General features: G+C 40.2%; 1 protein-coding gene across 3 annotated transcripts in view; it reads right to left on the reverse strand.

The window, feature by feature from the left end:
• Positions 1-16324, reverse strand: part of afap1 (actin filament associated protein 1) — a 123826-nt gene that overhangs the window by 48411 nt on the left and 59091 nt on the right. For all 3 annotated transcript variants that reach the window (XM_072376976.1, XM_072376975.1, XM_072376977.1), the window contains exons 2-3: positions 7239-7367; positions 6903-6985 (exon numbers count right to left, since the gene is read on the reverse strand). In XM_072376976.1, the coding sequence (XP_072233077.1) occupies positions 6903-6985; positions 7239-7367 (212 nt within the window). The remainder of the gene's footprint in view (positions 1-6902; positions 6986-7238; positions 7368-16324) is intronic.

The raw sequence follows: 16324 nt of genomic DNA on the forward strand, positions 1-16324 counted from the left end.
GAGGTTTGGGTAAGGACAGACATTTATCTTCGAAGTGCTTGAGGGTTTGAGGGGGTTGTCTATTGAGAAAAGAGGAGGAAATGAATTCCAAATGAGACCCAGATTGCTCGGGATAATGCCACCCAGTTAGTGTGTACAGTGTGTCCATAAGTGCATTTCTCTCTGCTCCAAGTGAAAGTGAGTATGACAAACATGATGAATGCCGTTAATTTTTGGTGTGTGCATTATGCACTTAATGCAATACTCCTTAGAGTGTGTGTTAGATGATTAACTAGTAGAGGGAGGGAGGGTCTGTTTCAAGGAGACGAGGGAGAAGGGAAGGAAAGGGTGGAGGAGTGGTGAAGGGCGGTGGTGGCATTGCTCTCCAACATCAACACAGATGGAAATCATTTGTGTTTCTACAAGCAAGAGGGCTGGTCCAAATTCTGCTTGAGCAGGGCTGTTGCTGAGCCTTTAACGTGCCATAGAAATACAACTGATGATGTGACTGGAGCACAGACTGAAAGGCAACTGCACCAAGCACTGGAGTTGAAACAATGAAAAAAAAATCTAAACATATGAGTTGTAAAATATAGGTATAGACTTTTCACTGATTTGGGTGTTTTTGGAGAGAATAATTTGGGAGTGAATCTTGGTTGGACGAAATAAAGAATTCAAAGAAGTCATCTTGGACATGCAGAACTAGTAACCAAAAGATCACAGACAAACTAAACATGTATCACCTTTTTCAAGCGTACTTCCCCTTCATTCTTTACCTGAAGAATTGTTAAACATTGTAGTTGCCATGCATCTAGCCTCAAAAGTTATTTCTCTGCAACCAATACACAATGCCCTATTTATACAAATGAAATAGAACTAGACAAATTTATGTTTATGTTTGTATTCCCATTATTAACTGCTTCATGTCCTACAATTCTATAAAACATTCTATTGGTGCCTCTATCAAAAACCTAATCAAAGTTGTGTCACAGGCAGCTGTGTGTCTCTTCAACAATCCAGTAAGCACTTTAAAGCTTTTTCTGTTGACCAACCGCAAGAGCTGTCACATACTCCACTTACAAGACACAAAGAAAGAGAATGTGGCAAACATGTCACTATGTTCAATTTCTTGTTTTCATTTTTGCGTTACTGTAGTATGAGATATTAGCAATGTATAAAGCTAAAAAATGCATCACAATTTTAAGGTGGATCATGCTCCATCATCAATCTGGATTTTGTCACCGTTTTCTAATTATAGGCAAACCTCCTTTTAACTCTACGTGTGTTTGAGTGCATTTGAATGTTACAGAAATGCACAAAAGCCTTTTCCTTTTTCTTAAGGACATCACTTTCAGATACTGTTAATCTTCTGCGGATAGTTTTTAGGCCCGACACTTTTTTTGTCCTCCACTTTTGTCCAGTTTCCTCACATGAACACACTCCACACCACACTGAGATATGCAAAGTTTTCAGCAAAAATAGCTCTTACCTTGTTGGTGCAAAAATACAATATTTGTCTGTCAAACTGTAATATTTGGTATTTCTGTAGATACAACTAAAGAACTTAAAACAAATGACATGCCTTTTTGTGACAAGCTGCTAGTAACAAAATTTCTAAAGATACTATCTAAAATTGGTTCTTAACTAAGTTGCCTGTTATGTATAGACACAATACAGGTTCATCCCTTGATTGAGGTGCCTTTTTTGTGCTTGGATGATAAAACACATTCCTCTGAAAATGGTCAGGTACAAGGACTGGACTGAAAATAAGTAAAAAAGCAACCAATGTCTAAAGAAAAACTTTGAAAGCCCTTCAGAAAGCCTGGAGAACTATTGCTCAAGACCACTTTAAAAGATTAAGAGAAAGTCTGGGTGCTTGGAAGAAAATAAAAAGAAATTCTGGGTTTTTGCACAGTACTTTGGCACATTGTAAAATGGTGCTGTGGTTATTTTCCTTAGATGTTTGTGGACATTTATGAGGTGAGTGCTGTAGAGATCAATAAAAACAACGGGATATATTCTATATTCTGTTACTGTGATTGTATTTAGTATGTAGATCAGAGCCAACACAATTGTTTTACTCACTTATTCTCTGATGCACACACAAACACAATGAAACATATACACAACCTTATTCTCATGAACTGATAAAAACAACTTCTCTAACATGCGTATTTGTTTATGCACCACTGTCTTAAGGTCCCGCCACAGCATTTCATCAGGTGGAGGTCTGGACTTGGACTGGATCATTTTAACACCTACATTCTTTTCTTTTTCCGACAATCTGTTGTAGATTTGCTGTCGTGTTTGGGATCATTCTCCTGTTTCATGACTTCATTTCAGCCAAGCTTTCACAACTTACTCAATGACTCAAAGAATCAATGACTGCAAGGTGTCCACGTCCTGTGACTGTATAACAAGTGCATGGTTTGCATGTTCTCTTCGTGCATGTGCAGTTTCTCTGCAGGTACTCCAGCTTTGTCAGCTGTCAGTTGATTGGTGATTCTAAACTGACTCTAGGAGTAAGTGTGAGAGTGCATGGCTGCTTCTCTCATTTGTACGTTTTGGACCTTTGATGAACTGGTGACCTTTTCAGGGTGTTCCAGATCCCCTCCTTCCAGAATTTGATAAAGTTGGTATGGAAAATTTATTTGTGAAGATGTAAATGTATAACAAGACCAAGTTAATTACTTGTTAACCAGTGTATCTTGATATTCACTGTGTGTTTAAGAGCATGCCAGGGGGTATGGTGGATGAACCTGTACAACAAAATACAGCATTGAGTAAATGCATCACAGAGGTCTGTATTATTTGATAACTTTCAAATCCATTCTATCCACTTTATTTTAATGTCTGAGTGATTTACTACTAGTTAAACAACACTGTCCTCTAACTTAACATTTCGAAGAGCACTGTAAATCAACTGGGCTACTCTAAACTAATTATTCTTCATCTAACAGCGGGTAAACCAAATGTCAGCCACTGAGCATTACAGCAGCTTCTACAGTCACAGTGTCTGGGTCTTACAGTGAGTGTGGGTTTGGCTTGGCACTAAGACTCCAGGTCAGATGTCTCATCTATCTCCCTCTCTGATTCACCGCCAATAACTGGCGAAAGAATGATACTTTATGTTTAATAACTGCATTTGACAATGACTGTCCCTTTCTGTACCTCTCCGTTTTCTCATCTCGTTACTGTGGTCTCCTCCTCTAGACTTTCTTTTTCCTATTGAGCTTTTTGTTCTTTTGAAACACAAATTTCAGGAATGATGGGTGGAGAGAGGGAGAACATGCTTCTTCTTTTTTCTCCGCCAGGACAGCTCATCCAGGAGTCTGTGGAAATGTGATGGATGGTAATTTCATAGCAGAGACAGCAACAGAAAGACAAAGGGCTGGAAGAAAATAAAAGACAGTAGCTGGGTTTCCATCCAAGTATATTTATGAGAATCATACTTTACTGCTGTTACTTTTGAGCACATACCTCCAAATTTTTTTTTGTACAGGTTTTTCTTTTACATTATTCAGCTCTGCATAAACTTGATTCAGTGTTGTAACTGTTGGTATTTGCAATTCTACTTGTTTTAAAGCAACATCTCAAATGTGTCAAAGTCAACTGCAAGTTATTGCTCTCTGCGCCATCAACAAAATATTCTAAATATAATTTGGAAATGCTTTTTTCGATGACCCTTACCATAGCTTTTTCTGAAATCAACGTCAAAGAAACAATGACAGGGAGAAGAAATTTGGGGCTTAAAGCCAACCTGTCAAGCACTCACATCCAAATACATGCAAGTGATTTATTCAACATAACCACTAACATAAAGTAAACCCATAGAGCCCACCATAAAATAATTAATGAGTGGGTCTGTCCTAACCAAACCTACAAAATTATATACATTTATATCAACTTCTGGTTCTTAGCATTGTGATACAGAAAGGTTTCAGATGGAAGACCAGTGAGCTGCAGCTGAAAGTTCCAAAAACAATTAGGACATCTGAGCAATGGCAGGAACAGAGAAGGGAGACTCAGAAACATCCCTCCTCCTCTCGCGCAGAGCTTTCCGGGAAAACCTTCACTGCGATTTCCAGACACACGCTGGGGTCACCGGAGGAAGCTGAGGCTGTGGACTGGGTCTAATTACAAACTGCACTGTAAGGCTTTGTGCCTTGATGTGTGTGTGAGTGTGAGACAGATATGTAGAACAAGGTGTTGTGGCTTATTGTTATGGTAAAAGTGCTTTGCGGGCCATCACAGCCGTCTGCTTTCAATCAGAGGCATCTGCTCCAGCAATAATGACACACACACTCCCTGTTATTCCTCACATTAGTTCTGTTTATACATGTATGTTCCTTATCTCATTCCCGCTGTATCACTGACACACAGAGACCCATACACACACACATTTGCTATGATAAAGATGTTACAGTCTTCAATACCTGTCATGATAATGCAAGGTGCTGTGTGAGACGGGAAGCCAAGATCAGACTTCCTACTGGTGTACAGGAGACAGTAAAAACACATCTCACATGGCTCAAATTTCCTGTTATATTGTTAAATCTGGAACTCCTGCTACTGAATAGCATTCATGTGGAGAATGTAAGCAGCACTTCATTGTAAGGCTGAGGATCTATGGGCGACAGAGGTTTCTCTGCCTGTAAAAGACTAAAGAAGAGCACCTAAATATTTTCTGCAAAGTTTTTCCACCATATCAGTGCAAACACCTACCAACTGTCAAGTTGGTGGAAGGCTGATGATTTGGGCTTGTTTTAGGGCAACAGAAGCTGGACACCTTGTAGTCAGTGAGTCCACCACAACCCCTCAACCTGACTGAAATGCTGTGGGAACTTAAGAGAGCTGTGCATAAAAAAAGTAAAATGGGCCTAAGGTCCTCAACAGTTACACTATATTGCCAAAAGTATTTACTCATCTGCCTTCACATGCATATGAATTTAAGTGACATCCCATTCTTAATCCATAGGGTTTAATATGACGTCAGCCCACCCTTTGCAGCTATACCCGCTTCAACTCTTCTGGGCAAGCTTTCCACTGTCACGGTTTATTCTCTGTTCCATGTCTTGTCTCGTCATTTCCTGTTTTATTTTGAAAGATCACTAATCTTGCCCTCTCGTTTCAGGTGACTTGCCCTTCCTCCCGTGTCAAGCGTCCGATTGTCTTCCCTGATTCCAAGTGTTTTCACCTGTTCCCCTTGGTCCCTCATGTGTTCAAATAGTCTGCGTTTCCCTTGTCTTGTGCCAGTATGTTGTCTCAGCGTGAGCGTCATTACCAGCCACCTTGTCTTGTTTACCATAGATCCCACGAGCCTGCAGTAAGCGACTCTCCTGCAGCGCACCTTGGTTTGTAATTTATTCCACAGCCATAGCCTTAGTTTATCTATTGTTACGGTAAGTTCCATAGCTTTGTTTTTCCTCCATTTTCACGGAGTGATTTTTCGTTCTTACTTGTTATAGTCGCCTCCGTTAAAGGAGAGCGTTAAGTTAAAGATAAAGTTTCATAGAGCATCTGTTTTGAAAGAGTGCGCCTTTGTTTTATTCCGCCTCACTTTGAGAGCGTGACTTTGTTTTGTTAAGAGTTCATAGCTTTTGGTTTTCCTCCCGTTGTGGAGAGATTTTAAGTTTGTTAACTTTCATAGGTAACCTCCTCCCTCGTAGTTACAGAGGAGAGCGCTTAGGCGTTTTATAGCCCTTTTCGTTTGCGCTCCGGGAGATCGCCCTGCAGTGCCGTCATCTGTTGTCTTGTTGATAAATAGAACCATAAGACCATGCATCTGCGTCCTGAATCCCTCTCTGGTACGTGACATCCACAAGGTTTAGGAGTGCGTTTATGGGAATTTTTGACCAGTCTCCCAGAAGCGCATTTGTGAGGTCAGACACTGATGTTGGACGAGAAGGCCTGGTTCGCAGTCTCCGCTCTAATACATAACAAAGATGCTCTATCAGGTTGAGGTCAGGACTCTGTGCAGGCCATTCAAGTTCTTTGACACCATACTTGCTCATCCATGTCTTTATGGACTTTGCTTTGTGCACTGGAGCGCAGTCATGTTGGAACAGGAAGGGGCCATCCCAAAACTGTTTCCACAAAGTTAGGAACATGAAATTGTCCAAAATATCTTGGTATGCTAAAGTATTCAGAGTTCCTTTCACGGGAACTAAGGGGCCAAGCCCAGCTCCTGAAAAACAACCTCACATCATAATCCAAACTCCAAACTTTACACTTGGCACAATGCAGTCGGACAAGTACCATCCTGGCAACTGCTAAACCCAGACTCGTCCATCAGATTGCCAGATGGAGAAGTGTGATTCGTCACTCCAGAGAATGCATCTCCACTGCTCTAGAGTCCAGTGGCGGCATCCGACACCAATGCATCCGACGCTTTCCATTCCACTTGGTGATGTTTGGCTTGAATGCAGCTGTTTGGCCATGGAAACCCATTGCATGAAGCTATTTTTTTTAATCTTGCAACGCTACAAAGTTAAATAAAAGTGCTTTATTTTCAACATACAGAGTTATTCATGCAGAGTCAATCAACACAGGAAAACTACTCAGAACATAGGCAGTCATGGTTATGTTTCGCTGTTCTGATTTATTACGATGCAACTTTTCAGTGTTGCCATGATGAAAATTAAAGTCTTTCAGCAGAGAAGTGGTAGAATTTAGGATCAAAGCAGCTGAGTTCAGCCTCATGTTAGAAAAAAGTAGACAAGACACAGCACTGGAAAAGGGTGATACAGATCTGACTGAAACTTGTAGAAACCACTTCTATTTAGTCAGACAAGCAAAACACAGAACTAAAAATTAAAAGAACACAGCGTACATAAGAATGTACATGTAAAAATGTTAAGTCTGGTGGTAAATATGTAGCATGGCATGTGGCACTTGTACTGGGTTCAGTAAAGAAGTCCTACCAGCCAGGGGTGAGGAATCTCTGGTAGGGGCATCTGAGGTGGGGCCGGCAGACCGCTGTGGATCTCTTGCTTGAACGAAGGCTCTGGAGAAATGAAGACATTAACATGAGGCAGTACACAGCAGACATAACCAAGGAGGAGCTTTGCAATATCAATAGTCATCATCTCGATCCACAACAAAATTAACAGAAGTAGCAAAGTTTTTAGTTTCGCTGATGCTCCAATTCCTGCACTGACATCATCAAGTCATTTGGAAAATCCAGAGTCCCAGCTGCCTGGCCAGTGAAGTGAGTATTTTTGAGAAGTTTGGAAGCATTATGTGGCACGAAACCTCACCTTTATCTGACAGGACTCTGTGCAGGATGTTGGAGAGGTGTGTCTTCTTCTCTCGGACCCCAGCGCTCAGATACTCCCTGTCCAGCAGGTCCAGGAACAGACGAAGCTCACATACCAGCTCTTCCATCGCTGCAGGACAGACACACAAGGTTGTGTTATTTTTCCCTTAAACACTACAAACTTTAATTGGTTGCTGAAGCAGTAAAATGGTTTGCTCAATGTGAGATGAATTATACACCATTTTATTGGGAAAAAAGTTTGAAAAAAAGCTTCTCCCCTAATACAGCTGGGTGCTGTCATTTTTGCTTTTGTTGGGTCCATTTTTTACCATGCCTGCAAGAATAAGATATATCAGACTTAAGCCATCAAAACACAAATAAGCAGCAACAGGCTGCATCATTAATCCCTCATCAATCAATTCCAATGCAGAGTATGATTTAGCTTCATCACTTTAAATACAGAGAAAAAGAGCAGTTATGTAGCAGATATGTTAAATCCAAACAGAGCTTCAGCATCAGCTGCAACAGCTGGGCAAAGACTGACCTGGCAACCCAGCTTGTAGACACAGAATCCAATGAGTGTGTGTATGCTTATACAGCCAAACCGAGCAAAACGGAAGCTTGCAGCTGGGGTAAATAAATGACGTATGCTCACCTTCACACACTCATTTCTGAGGTGTTGTCATGATGCGGTTGGCCATCAGATTGGGTTAACTCTGAGTTGCCACACATGTGATTGTATCTGGGATAGATGAGCTGATCAGCTACAGACTGAAGAGCGAGCAGAGTTAATTATGATAAGTGTATGGAGGATTTTCAGCCTCTGTGAACTTAGAGAAGAAGCGCTTGAGTGGCTTTATCTTCAGCAGAATGAGTCACATGACACTGAGGGAACTAAAGGCTTTGTGCAGGATCATGGCATGTTTCAGTCAAAAGCACACTTCATGGTTTGTTCTGGTAGTTTAACAACATTCAGACGGTGGTGCTTTCTATGTAGGTCATATCTGTAGTATATTATAACTCCATACATCAATGTTTTTTAAAAAAATTTTTTTATAACCACTTCATTCTGTTCTGGATCGCAGGGAGTGGATTAAAAACTTAGCGATTAAACTCAATCGTATAATTCATTAGCAGCTCATTTTATCATCAGTCAAAGTTCACACTGTTCACACTGTGAACCATAACAACACTGCAGCCCATTTCTTTGTAGCTTTGAACAACGGCAGATGCAGAGACCAAGATCACAAACAGAAACCCGTCTGTTTTCTTGTTGTCTGTGATGGTTCAATGCACCCGAGGTCCTCATAAGAATGTTTAAAAGATACCGATCGGCTGATCAGTTATCAGAATTGGCGAATTTTCAACTTGAGCAGCTCCAATTTGTACTTTAGTCTGGTTGTTTTTCACAGTGAGTAAATAAAACACAAAGCTAATAGAAAAGAATTTTGAATCGGCCAAGAAAATGATAATTCTTTTTAAATCAACTACAATCACAACTCTAGTCCCAACTACATCCTCCACTTCTAAAACATTCAAAACCTCATTACAATTTGTCCTAAATTATTAGAAACATGACGAACACTTGACTTTCACAGAAAATATTCACAAGAAATTAAGGGCGAGTGAGAGAGAAAACAACATTGTTTATCACGGAAACTATTTAAAACAGTGATTCATGCAGCTTCTTTAAATAGCTAAATGCAGCTCAATGCCTCACATTATACAACCACCAGAAAATGTCATAACAAAATACAACATCATGAAGATTTTAAAGCCTAGGAAATATTTGACCATTCGACATTCATACTGGGAGCCTTTGACCTTTGACCCTGCATCATTACGTTTATTAAGCAGTCGTGAAGCACATAAGTCTGAAATTAGGCTCCATAAAGGCAGCATAAACCAGTTCTATCAGACAGCACCAGCAAGTCAAGCAAGCCGTGATATGTTTGTTTCATATATCATATGTAGGTATGTAGATTAAAACATTTGGGCTGCAGACACAGGAGATGTACAGGTCTGAGCTGTGGGCAAAGTGCCCCAGCATTCAAGAAAACAACCAGCTCTCCATCCGCTCCACATCCTGGACTGATATTAGTGTCCAAATAAGTCTTTTCAGAATGGACGCAATGTTTCTGCTACTTTATGCCAAATATTTCAGAAGACTTGAAAGACTTGAAATTGTTCTATCTTCTTCAAAACATACTCTGACATCAAATCTGAAAAGGTATCTGATAAACCAACAACAGCTGAGCATGCTGGTAGCTGACAGGTGATGGAGCAGATCAATGCCAAAATGTTTCCAAAGAATATCTCAGAGTTCATAGTAAATCTAGAAGACATTTATATGGATTTGCAACCCAAGCAGAGTTTTTCATAGCTTTAAGACAGGTTGGGCAGCAGCTCTGAGCTTGGATACACAGAAGCTTTCACACATTCCTCACATAATCGTATTATCCTATGGCAGAGAGAGGGGGGGGGGGGGGGGGGGGGGGGGGGGGGCAGCTGAGAGGTGAGAAGTTAAACAGGGCAGAAAGTGAGATTAAATAAAAAGCCAGTGACTGAAGAGGTTTGTGAACAAATCAGAAGCAGATATGTAGACAAATGGAAGTTAAAGGAGGGAAGATTTGATTAATATATAGATGTGATGAGGTGTAAGTGGATCACTGGAGGAAACATCAGAGTTAGACCTCATGGATTTTCACTGCCAGGTCAAAGCCTGACAGGACACTAGAGGAGGCTTTTATAGCAACATGTTAGTGCCCATAGTCTGTAAAAACAAAGCCAAAAACTGTGAAAACAGGATCCAAGTTTTAATAAACCACTATTCAAAGACATATTAAGTAATCTGGTTCTTTAACAAACTGCACCAGCACACAGTAAGAATGAATCCAGCAGTGATTTTGAGTGGTTCAATAGTGCAATATGCAACTTCCTAAAGGGGTGAGGGGTTCATTTTTTTCTATTAGGTGTGCAACGGTACAGGTAACCCATGGTACAGTCCGTACCTCGGTTTTTGGGCCACGGTTTCGGTTCAGTTTCAGTTTCATGTGTTTTGTGCATAAAGAGAACAATTTTTTTTCTCCCAAAATTCTCTCTTAATTTTACTTGTCAACAATAACTGTAAACATACCAGTATCACTTGTGTAAGAGATCATGGCTGCAGATCTCCCCTGTCAGGTACCTACCTCCACTGTCAGGCCCCTCCACTATGAGGCCTGGAAGTGAGGACGTTTTTTGAGGGGTGGGGAGGTGGGGCACGACATTTTGAGTGGGTCATTTTCACCTGCACTTTTATATTCGAGAGACCAGCGAGAGAGCATATGTACGAAAAGGAGAGTGAGCTTATTCTTCGAGTAGCGGTGAGTTTCTGATTTTTATTAGCCACACAAAGTAAATGTATGGTTTCATGTGTTCTTCGTCAATATAGGTGCCGTTGTAGTAGTCATTATAAAAGTCATTAATGATGCAAATTACTGAATGTTACCTGTCGGTTTGGGTTGTCGTTTTGAAGCTAAGTTAGATGACTTCAAAGTTTACTTTCACCAATGGTGGTTAGCATCAACACCTAAGGATTCTCGACTTTTTAGTGCATAACATAAAGTAACTGTTCTCATTTGTTTGTATGTAATGTTATGAAACATTTTTGTAAACTCTCCATGCATTAGTTGGGCTTAGTCACAAAGTTACAAACAAAAAATTACCTTGATCAAGGCACCAGCCCAGCTGGGGTTACAGGTTGGGCCCAGACATACACTATGTGGCTTCAAGTTTTCTGTATGTCAGGTTGTATTTTCTTCATCATAACGTAACGTATTAGATTACTTAAGTGTCTTGTTTTATCCACTTTCACTTAAGTTAGTACTGATGCAGGCTGGAGATTTGCAGGCTGAATACATTAATTTGAACTGAAGTTCATGTACTAAAATTCAAACACAAGATGTATTTTTTGTGCTTTTTTTAGATGCATCTTTCAGTTGTCTCATCAGATGGAATACCTGCAGTGGAACGCTGCACAACATGCTGCAGTCAGTTCTACTGCCCCCTGTGTCCCAAACATCTCTTTAAACCAAGCAAACCGGTTATGTTATGCACTAAAACACAGATTTGTGTGTGTGTTCATGTGACTTGTTTGTCACGGTCTAACAAACATTTTCTTCACTTGCTCTTAGATAAGAAGATCTAATAATTTTTTGAGCCATGGGAAGCTGTTCACCCACTGGATGCATCAAAAGCCCTTCTATGAGTTGAGGTGCCACCAGTGTTTAGGCTGATGAAAAGGAAGGTGGATGACATTACTGAGGTCAGATTTTTATTTTGTTTCAGGTCAGAAACAATATTTTTTGGTACTGACATTGTAGGGTCACTTTAAAGAATATGCCAGAGATAATGTCAGACCTGCTGTCTGCAATTTAAAAATAAAGTGTCTAGATAATGCATGATTGGATTTGAAAATTAACATTTGTTGAGCTCTCTAATATATTTAGGTAGACCTATTAGAGGAGGGCAATGATGGAATCTTTTCTTTTTCTTCTTTTTGTAGCTTGTGTTTTGAATATTACAACGAATCATTTGCTTATCTGTATATTTTCTCAGTCAGACTTGCTGATGTGGACACACCAATGGAAGGCGTAAGCTTTTTCACAGTATCTATTGGTCAGATACTGTTGGTGTGGCAGCTATGGTACAGACATCTTTCTTTCTGTCTTTTCCATAGGACTCGGTTGAAGATCGTATTCTTCAAATTGCAGACATGCAGTAGATTGGGTTGAGGCCAACAAATCACTATTCTCTGCCAAAATGGACCTGCCTGATGTTCTGGGCATGGGGGAGGAGGAACAGGCAGAGGCTGTTTTACAATATGGGAGATTGTGGAATGAAGAACTGGATGAGAATGAACGAGAAGCGATCCTGGAGCCATTTAAACTCACATTTCACAACACTGACGACGTGGAGATTTTGTGATAAAATAATGGACAAAATCATTTGGCCTATTGTGAATGTCACACTGAGGTCTCACACACAAACAACAACTGACAACATTTGATCATGTTGTGACTTGGTGTGTTTTTTATGTTTTCTCATTGATCACTTAATAATTTGACTTGGGCTATACTGTAGATATCAAGAGTTAGGGTAGTATTTAGTGGTACTTCGATGTTCCAGCAGCACAAGAACATAATAGCATAGACATAGAACCAAACATGAAATTTATGGTGATTAAGAAAAAAAATTAAGAATACTACAACAGAAAAACTAATTGAAACAAATATATATAAAAAGAGCAGTGCAATAAAGTCAAAATTAAATGATAATGAAAGAGCAGTGAAGTACTCTGTACAGTACACTATAAAATGTATAGGCCTGTGACATCTTATGAGATGTTGGCTTATGAATATATAATAGCTTAAGAGAAAATGTGTGCACAGACCAAACAAAAGTTTACTATAAAAATAAAAACAATGAGTGAGCTTAAGGAAGCGCTGTCACAGAAAAGGGATCCAGCACTCAGTGTCAACAAGCCCCTTGATGTTAAGTCCACTGAGCTACTGGAGCATCCCGCCAGGATTGTGGTCGTCCAGTGGATAGTGAGGCATGGGAAGTTGGTTTGAACATTGGAAGCCGTTACAACTGGGACTGGACTGAGTGGATAACGAAGTTTAGGAGGGTTGGGGGAAACAACGAGAGACCCAGGTGGATGGGGACCAATGCTTTTGGGAGAACCCACACTGAAGCCATGGGGAGAGCAAAAGACAATGGACAACCTGAGCCAGGAGGTTAATGACCACCAACTTTCATCCAGAATTGCCAATAAAGGACCGGGTAGGAGAGATGTTTGATGTGACATATTCTGGATCCAGAAAGACTTATACTGTGGTTTTTATTGCACATTTACAGCTCACTGTTTTTACATTGCACAGAGAGCAGCCAAAGCTCTCTTTACTGCTCCATTAAGCACCTCAAAGAGCTCCGTGCAACCTGTCCAATACAGCTTAAAGTGTGTGTACTAACATTTCCATCTACGAGGGGTCCCATCAGGGGGAGCACACCCACCGCGGGAAGTCCAAAATCCTTGTGGGGCCCAAAATCATACGGCCCCACTCCGATTTCAATTAAAATGCATTCAGCAACTCCTGCTGATGCTACCATTGCTTTTTTTTTCATCTCTTAAAATTGACCCCCGCGGTAGCAAAAAGTGGGTATGTGTGTGAAGGTGTGTATACTTCAGGTGGTCCGTACCGGAAGTCAGGGTACCTACTTTCCAGAAGTTACAATACACACCGCGGGAATCTGAAACCTTTGGCCAATCAAATTACTATCATGTAGAGTCAGCCGCGAAGGTGAGAGACAACAAGGAAAGAAGATTAAAGACAGAAGAAGACAGAGTGATTAAAAAAAATTGTATTTTACATTTACGTAAGATGATACATCGTTACTGTTGCATTGTTCCGACACAGCAGGTAGGCATGGTCAGTTTATGGCTGCACTCAGTTTACGTTAGGGCTGTCAAAATGAACGTGCTAACTTGACAGAAGTTATGTTTGACGGCCCTAGTTTAAATGGTTTACCGAGTGTCTATGCAGCACAACGTGGTTAGCATCTAACAACTTAACTTCTCGGCTTCAACATGCTCCATCAGCTTTCAGTGTGGGCACATTTCAGAATTAACATATTTAGTTAGCCCGTGTTTGATGTGTACAGCTCAGTACACAGCTCAGTACACAGCTGTTGCAGCGTTTATGTGTTTGTATGACCGTCTGTCTATTCATTTATTCATTTAACATATTAGTGGTTTTTTTTGGTGACTTGCTATTTTTCAAAAACGTGTTTTTGTTAGATTTGCCCTAATAATTAAGTAATTATTTAAAAAAATTTCCTAGAGCCATTATGTTCACGAGAAGGAAAAAGCCAACAGATGATTGATGATAGAGATGCAAAGACATACATTCTGTCTTGCACTGACAAGGATGGGTTTATGTCGAGATTCATTGACAGTTACAAAGGTAAGTGGCACACAATTTGTGCATTTCAAAAGCAAAACAGTATTGTGGGTATAACGGGAGGGTAGAGTTTTTGTGTGTTTCAGGTTATATATTCCTTTTTTTTTCTGCTTTTGTCAGAGGCAGACAGAGAGATGGAAGTGAGTGTGCTGGAATATACATTTGTTATATTGCTCTTCTGTGTTGTATATTTATATGTTAAATAGGAATACTTTGTTTATTATATTGCTATATAATGAGTTTCATGCCATGCTGCTGCTGCACTGTAATTTTCCAGTTTGGGATCAATAAAGTAGGTCAGTCAGTCAGAGTTGCATGATGTTCTTTCGCTTCACTGGTGTGTTACCTGCACTAAATGGTACACAGCACTCTCAGTTTAAGGCAACAGAGCATAGACAGGACCTCAGTGATATATTGATGTGAATGGGTCGGCATCAAAAATTTTTTTTGGACACATAAAAAAGGTCTTATCAAAAAAGCAGTTTACCCGTACACTGTGAATCACAACTGGGAGAGTGCTGAGCATTGTCTGCAGGTAATACACTGACTACATGTGAGAACCTTAACCTTACTTTAAAAAATAATGTAGCATCTCTTTTTGTGTTCCCAGAAATGTTTAATTATTATATATAATTGTAGGAAGAGTAGTGTTTGCCACACACCCCATTGAACCAGGGGACTTCGTCTTGGAGTACAGGGGTAAACTCCTCAAACAGGAAGAATGCCAGTCTGTCACGATTTACGTTCCGTTTCATGTCTTGTCTCGTCATTTCCTGTTTTATTTTGAAAAAGCACTGACTTTCCCCTGTCGTTTCAGGTATCTTGCCCTTCCTCCCATGTCAAGCATCTGATTGTCTTCCCTGATTCCCAAGTGTTTCCACCTGTTCCCCTTGGTCCCTCATGTGTTCAAATAGTCTGCGTTTCCCTTGTCTTGTGCCAGTATGTTGTCTCCGTCACGAACTTCACTACCAGCCTTGTCTTGAGCCATAGTTTCTCACAGTCAGTTTCCACGAGCCTGCAGTGAAGCGATCCTCCTGCAGAGCCATCTTGTTTTATAATTCATTTTTATTCATAGCCATAGTTTATTTATTCATCACGATAAGTCTCATAGCTTGGTTTTGTTCCTCCGTTTTTAAGGAGAGATTTTTCGTTGTAACTCTTCATAGTCACCACCGTTAAAGGCAAGTTTTACGTTTACAATTACAGTTAGTTTCATAGTGCCTCTGTTTTTCGAGAGCGTCTTTTGTTAAATCCGCCTCATTAGGACAGTGGGTCTTTGTTTTGTTAAATCATTCATAGCCCTTTGTTTTCCTCCCAGAGTGGAGCAGTTTATGTTTATAACTTTCATAGCTGCACTCGTCCTTACTCATAGTTACTGAGGAGAGTGCTTAGGATTTTCACAGCCAGTTACTTTGCTCTGTGAGGAGATCCTCATCCTTACTTGCCTTGCTGTGCTCCGTTTATTTAATAAACATCTCTTTGAATCCGAATCTGTGTCTTGAGTCCTGAGGTTCCTGACACTGTCAAGAACATACTCACATTTCTCTTTGACTTTGAGTGGCAGAACCATCCCTTATAGTAAGCATGGGAAGATGGATGTCTTATATAGATAGGGGAAATTCAGAGTTAGCACTGGAACAAGGGTTTAATACTTGATGAATGAATTAAAGCACAAATAGTCTTGGGAAATTTTTTTCAGAATAACTTTCAATAAAACTGTTAAAAAGAAAAAAACATTTCTTATACTTTTCAGCCTGAATGCATCTGAAGAAGATGGATCTCTTGGAAGATTGGTCAATGACAACCAAAGAAATCCAAATTACATCATGAAAAAAATCATAGTTGACAACAAGCCACATTTGTGCCTTTTTTCTCTGAAGAAAATAGAAATTGGGGCTGAAATTGATTACAACTATGGTGATGCAAAATGGCCCTGGCGCAGTAAGGTGAGTTGGTTGGATTAAGTCTAGAAAATTTTTTTTACAAAAAGCTAATTCTCCAATATTAACAATGTCTCTAGTCAGACCCATGCGGGGCTTCCGTCCAGTTCTTACAGTAGTTGTTTTTAAGGCACTATGGCGAG

This window comes from Leuresthes tenuis, unplaced genomic scaffold (assembly GCF_036924035.1).
Source record: "Leuresthes tenuis unplaced genomic scaffold, fLeuTen1.0.hap1 SCAF_22, whole genome shotgun sequence".
In the NCBI taxonomy this organism is placed as follows: domain Eukaryota; kingdom Metazoa; phylum Chordata; class Actinopteri; order Atheriniformes; family Atherinopsidae; genus Leuresthes; species Leuresthes tenuis.